Source organism: Amphichorda felina, assembly GCF_050947745.1.
Source record: "Amphichorda felina strain 45539 chromosome Unknown scaffold_7, whole genome shotgun sequence".
Lineage (NCBI taxonomy): Eukaryota > Fungi > Ascomycota > Sordariomycetes > Hypocreales > Bionectriaceae > Amphichorda > Amphichorda felina.
Genome location: NW_028145043.1, coordinates 1,886,792 through 1,893,206, shown reverse-complemented (window position 1 = coordinate 1,893,206; position 6,415 = coordinate 1,886,792). Strand labels below are relative to the sequence as shown.

Below are 6,415 nucleotides of genomic sequence, written 5' to 3'. Positions count from 1 at the left end.
CCTTAGGTTATACCTAGGGGCTGAATAAGGTATGGAGGCTAATAAGAAGCTGGAGCTCCTTTGAAATGTGATATGTTCGTAGACCGAGAGTGATATATCTAGGACCCATCCCGTACGGATCAGGCACCAGGCCCTTTATATATTCCATCGCAGCCACTGGCACCATACAATTTAACGGGCTGCATTCGGCGCTGCTAGTTCTGGTGGCACCAGTTCTACGGTCCACAGCCGCTAATCGTATCACTTGTCGAAATACGATCTGCCTCGTCCATACACATATTATGCATGGGAAGCGCCTGTGAGGTAAGGTAGTGCCCCACCCGGAGTCCCGTCCGTACTGATCGTATCAGGCCGTTCGCGAAGTCCGGGGCAGCCCACCACGGCCCCTCAGCACAGTGTTATTGTGGCGTTCAAAGGTGGAATCTCGATTTCCCATCCTGCCCGTCTACCTACCCCATCCATGAGGTGCAAATGAACTGGGCGGGTACGTACATGGCACGAGTAGATTAGAGCAATTCTTGCCATTGCCAGGCGATACCCTCCCGAGATGTCCACAATACCACGGCCAACCCGTCTCGGCTCTCGACCGACGGGATTGTGATAGCCTGATTAATCCCTTTTCCCCGTTGGCTGATAAAATGCAATCGCTCAAATCATCTTCAGAATAGTCCCAATGAGCTGGGATTTCATCACCACTGCTGCTGTATCCATAAACGTTGCCCTTCCACTCCCCAACAGACAGTTTAGCGACCACTTTCAACATCAAGGCGATGAGATGGGCCGGGGTTGCAAGTAACGCCTCGCATGTTTTTGTAATTATCATCATAGAAAGCCCTGCCATCTTTTCTTCGGTAAATCTGGGATCTAAGATGTCCCAGAGCTCGAGGCTTGTGCGATATTGCTTCGTGGCGGAGGGAATGAGAGGGGCCAATTCACCACAGATGTTCCCTGTGGGAGACCTCTAAATCTCATGCTAGATGCATTGATTTCGCAGGTCGTTGTGGCAGAGACTCGACTGCTCGTCCCAGACGTTGAGTGTGCCTCCTCAATACTCACGTATAAGTCCTGGGGTAGCGTGGATAGCGACCCTGCGCTGGATCCTGAGTAGAGAAGCCCATGGCTGTGGGTCTGCGGGTAGTAGCTCGGAGCTGATGTTGATACAACTAGAATGCCTCCTGCCTCTGACTCGTTAACCTTCTCGCAAATAGTAACACTCTTCGTCTTCGCCCCCGCATGCAAATCTCCATTTGCAGACGAATGCCATAAGTCGATAATTTGAAATGAATGTTGTGAAGGGCTGCGAGGGGGTTCCACGACATTGCCAAGAATCTGCGGTATCAGGGCTTGATCTTGTGAAGGGAATTTTAAATCTCCTGAGAGGGACGCTGACCGAAAACTGCCGTGGGCTGGCCGGCCATTCCGGCTTAGCTCTGCACCGTCCGCGGAAGGTGACCACGGAAGTTTATCTGATCTGAACAGTGTTCCTCATTCTCGAGCCCTAGGCTCTCTGTACCCAAGATCAAGCCCTCAGCATATGGGATGGATGGCAGTGCCAATTCCTCGGCTCCGGATGCAGTGTGGCGGTCGAGGCGACTATGTATCTGATGCACGACTGAAGTCACTATATCAGACCTCGCAGGGTTCCAAGAAGCACCGTCATCCAATGCTGAAGAGTAGCTAGAACAGTTTCGACAGGGGTTTGACGTTATGGGCTCAATTTCTGTCATGGTGTGATAAGAACCGCCCGGAGGAATGGAGATCTCGCCCGAAGCGACTATTGGTCGGAGAGCATTCGAGTTTGCACCGCAAGTCGGGATTCTATTTGTTATAGATGTCATTGCAAGATCCGTGGAGTCACAGGTTCCCTCATGGGGCCCAGGTCTCGCTAGAAGATCTTCGTAGTCCTCGGTAGACCTGTCCTTGAGGCCAGTATTGTGAGTGGTGGGCCGGTGTTTTGGTGTCCAAGGCTTCGTTCGGACGGGTATGAGTGCTTCATCCGGAAGTTCAACCATAAATGTTCTTTGAAATGGACAATTTGTTTTCTCGAACTGGAGAACCTTGTCAAAGGCGTCCCTGAGGTTAACTGCCTGCGTCCTATATTCCTTAGTGGACGTAGCTCAATCCTCCAGGAATTTGGGCGCCGTATTTGCAGTACAAATCTGGCATTATCCTCGTCTACACACCAGCATTGACTTTTAGGGCGGATGGGCTGGAGAGCAGAGCTATAGTTCAAGAAGGCGACTGATCCTGGTGCACGATAGATGCACAATGATCCTATATGTTTGTCAGTGCCACCGTGGGTAATGCTGCCTGGTGGCGCGACTAACCGACAGCTACTGTTATCTCCAGCAGAGAAAATGAGGGCAAGGTCCCTGATTCCAGGCGCGCTACATCCATACTAGGGGATGGGGATGCCGCCAGGGCCGTGAATGACACTATTCTGACATTGGTGTGGAAGTAAAGGGTCTCTATTGGAGCGGCACTTGCTGTCTTGGCCGGCTGATAGTCTAGCGGTGTGCTGAAGATTCGCCGGTCAGGTTTTGGCGCTGTGGGAGCAATTTTTTACGAATCCATGGCGAGAGCGAGGCTTCGTTACCGCGGCGCGGGAAAATAGCGATGGCCAGAACGAACATCTCGGGCAACCAGAGTGAGGCGCCGGAGTGAAGGTTACCTCATAACTACAGAGATGGCGTAGTACGGATGCGTGGCGTTGGTACGTATGCACTGGTATTGAGCATAGTAGTACTTCGTTAGTACCTAGGCTCATAAGCCTGTGTACGGGTCTGGGGATGACTGTGCTGTTGAAGAGGTCACCCATGGTTGCCCACGTGGATTATTTTACTACGTACCTCTCCGCCGTACCTCTCAGGGAGGGCCGGATTGGCAGTTGACTAAGGTAGTCGGCCGAACGCCGCCTGGGTAGTAACGCATGCGAAGGTGGGGCGCTGGTATCGATAAGATATTAGCTGTACGGATTGGTACTGGTATAAATAAACCGAACATTTCGTGTTGGTTCTCCGAGGTTGACGTCAGCCCCCATCTGATTTCGCGATTTTCATAATCCCCTCAGCCTACTGAGCTATTCTATGAAGCTAGCGTTGGAGTATAGACGGCTTAGCTTACCGATTGGATATCCTCTTAGATGATACTGCTTTCACCGCGTGAAATCTGCCAAGATAAACGCGGACGAGTTGTGTCTTCTAGCACGCCCCACCAGAGACTCGACAGCGAGTGAACTCGACTTAACACTTGCCATGGTGATGCCGGGGGAAACACCCGGGGCCGGCCCGAAGAAATTGAAAGAGGCGTTCGCATGGACAGTGGATGAGGATAAGCTTAAAACGAAATTCGATGTCTCCAATTTCGGTGCCAATGCCGTTGTGCGAGGCATGCAGTTAACACTAGTTGGTGGTGATTACACATCTCATCCACCCTTCGCTAGATTCTTCTACCAGTTGGACTGACAATCATCGCAGCACACCGAGCCTTACAAAACCCAGCCATATTCACAAACAACTACTATAGACAGGCCGCCAGTGCCGTGGTGATTGGCCTAGCGATTAGACTCCTTGTCTCGCTGCCTGTAAGTTGCCGAGCTTGGGGTCGCGCATCCATCCATAGCAGACTTCCTGCCTAGTACATAGTGTGACTAACCAAACCTCTTCTCCAGATTATGGGGGTAAGATTTTGTCTTTGGGTGATATCTTTGCTCTATCCCTTGGAGACAGTGCACTGGGACGATACCATTGTGAACGGACTCAGGTTCACCGAGGAATACGTCCTCCAAGTCCCATTTTTCTTGATGACATTAATGCGCTATGTCGTCCCCACGTTAGATAACCTGTATGTCCCTATTCACAATACAAACTAACGTAAATATACCATATCGCTGACAGTGACAGATTCATGCAATCCCTGGATTGGGTCGACTTTACGTATGTCAAGAAACACCAAGGGGATGATCCAAGTGATCTTCGGGGCCTCTACTATCCAAATTTGAAGAGCTACCGTCTCAAAGACGACGGCGCTCATGAGTTTGGCCCTGTAAAACCTCTATTCCGTTTCATTTACCGATATATTCGAAAAGGGGGGGTCTCCTTGGCCGTCTTTGCATTCTCTTATATCCCGTACATTGGCCGTTTCATACTCCCAGCTGCGAGTTTTTACACCTTTAATAGGGCTGTTGGTATGGGACCGGCAACGATAATATTCGGTACCGGATTGTTTCTTCCACGGCGGTTTCTAGTCGTTTTTCTGCAAACTTACTTCGCTTCTCGGAGCCTCATGCGCGAGCTCTTGGAACCGTACTTTGCTCGGATTCATTTCACCAAAGAACAGAAACGCAACTGGTTTCGAAACAGAGAAGGAGTCTTGTTTGGTTTTGGGCTAGGATTCTATTTGCTCGTCAAAATACCCCTTGTTGGCGTTCTCATATACGGCATCGCGGAGGCCTCGACGGCCTATTTGATCACCAAAATTACGGATCCGCCGCCCCCTCCGCAGCACCGTGAAGAATTCACTGCTAGCCAACAATCCTGGACGAACAAGCACGAGTTCTTGAACCTTTCACTTATGAATATGGATCATCTTCACCGCCGGGAATCGACGAGAAGGCCAGGGGAGATATCCTAGAAAGGTTCAAAGACAACCATTTCTAGTGTTATTATGTCTTGAGACCCCGATAACACGACCAACCCTGTGTTGGTCAAGTTTGGATGCTACAGCCTAGATAATGTGGTCGCTTATTGATATTCTTTCTATTAGTATTTAGCGCAACTGGATTATGATGTATTCAAGCACTCCGTCCGCGCTGATTCTGGACAACTCTCGAGCACCTCGCCCTGCTTGCACGCGGTAAGACTTTCGGAACAGACAAGCTATGGTATCCGAATAAACGAAGTATAGCTGTCTCGGACGATAGGCTACTTTAATGTACCGAGTTGCAGTAGCATACTATAAAGCATAAAAACGAAGTAATGGATCTCCATACCGAGGATTACCTGTGTGCTTCATTTACTACGATGGCAATCTCGGCCTTCGGCCTACCGACGTAATTGGCCCACAGATTTCAAATCTCAAGGACTAGTGTTGGTGTTTGAACAATCGTTCTTGGGCGGATTATATTTGGTATTCGTGGTTATATACGCCACGCAGTGATTGAATGATTCGAAGCCATCCCGGGGGAACGATATCATGCAGCCCAGTGAGGGTTGCACCAACTTGGTCAAACCATCTCATCAACGCGAAAAAGTCCATCACCAGTCGGGAATAATAGACCAACGCTCATGGCCTGTATCAGTTGCATGCTGCCTGATTGTTTTGTCCCCTTGGCCTATAAAATCGCATCCAGACTCGTCGCAGCGACGAAGAACGTTGTCACCTTCGGTGTCTTTGATTTCGCTCAACTCAAAATGACCAGTTTGTTGGGCATGCTTACTTCCTTCGGCCTGCCCACTTCCAATCCAGTCGCACCCCGGAATGTCACATTTCAGGATGAGGCCTTCGGTATCTGTATAGTAATGAGCCGAGTTGAGCTTTTTGACAAGCTCCTTTGATTTCTCTAAGACCTCGGCGTCGCTTGTTGGCCATATTGTTCGGTCCATGTCCGGTGGTAGGGAAGCGCTCTTATGTGGAAACTCTGTATATGTAAACGCAACACGATCGTAGTGAATTCCAGAGTACACAAGAATACACATGTCACGCTTGTGCTCGCCAAAATCCATGATACTCTGCGCCTAAGAGATGGGGTCAGCCTGATAGAATGTACGATAAAGTCATCGTAGAATCCTCACTTGAACATCAAAAGTGCAAATCTGGATATCAAAAATGGATGAGAGGATGCTCAACTCGATACCACCTCCCCAGCGGTCAGGGTCCTGTATACTGCGGCAGTACAGAGACGGCGGGCTGCCGAGTACAGCTTCTGTATAAACGTCTGGGTGCTGGCAGATGTAGTCGGCCATCATCTTTCGGAGTTTCTGGGCTGCAATCTGGGTTGGCAGCGCACCGCCAAAGGCAGTAAAAAGGCAGCTATTGTCGCTGGGCATGACCCGAAGTACTATGTGGCCCAGTTGTTAGGGGAGGGGACAATGGTAACATTCCAAGGGTCTTGCGCTTACAAAGTGTGCCTTCCCGTTCGGCCCACGGAACATTAATGTCCTCAGGCTGCTCGCCAGATTGCATTCTTGATTGTCGTTGAGAGTCTTGGTTTTGTTGTTGGCTCGAGAGACTGATCTTTGGAGCTGTGGGTATTGGGGAGACCGATCTCTCCTGGTCAGGAACGATAGTCAATGTCTCGCCATGTAAGCCGAGAGTCCTGGCAGTTTGGTTGAGATCGGAGTAATCAAGGGTTTTCATGGCCATGGGAGGGCCGTATTTGATCGAAAAACATTGAATGCCAGTCTCGGACCTAATC

General features: G+C 50.0%; 1 protein-coding gene across 1 annotated transcript; it reads right to left on the bottom strand.

Moving 5' to 3' along the window:
• Positions 1-5,255: 5,255 nt before the first annotated feature.
• On the bottom strand, positions 5,256-6,183 carry OTU1 (ubiquitin-specific protease OTU1; the record flags this gene model as incomplete). The annotated part of the gene is made up of 3 exons (XM_083196766.1): positions 5,256-5,735; positions 5,793-6,058; positions 6,120-6,183. 3 exons carry the CDS (start codon positions 6,181-6,183, stop codon positions 5,256-5,258), a joined length of 810 nt encoding a protein of 269 aa, XP_083047974.1.
• Between the last annotated feature and the right edge of the window lie 232 nt (positions 6,184-6,415).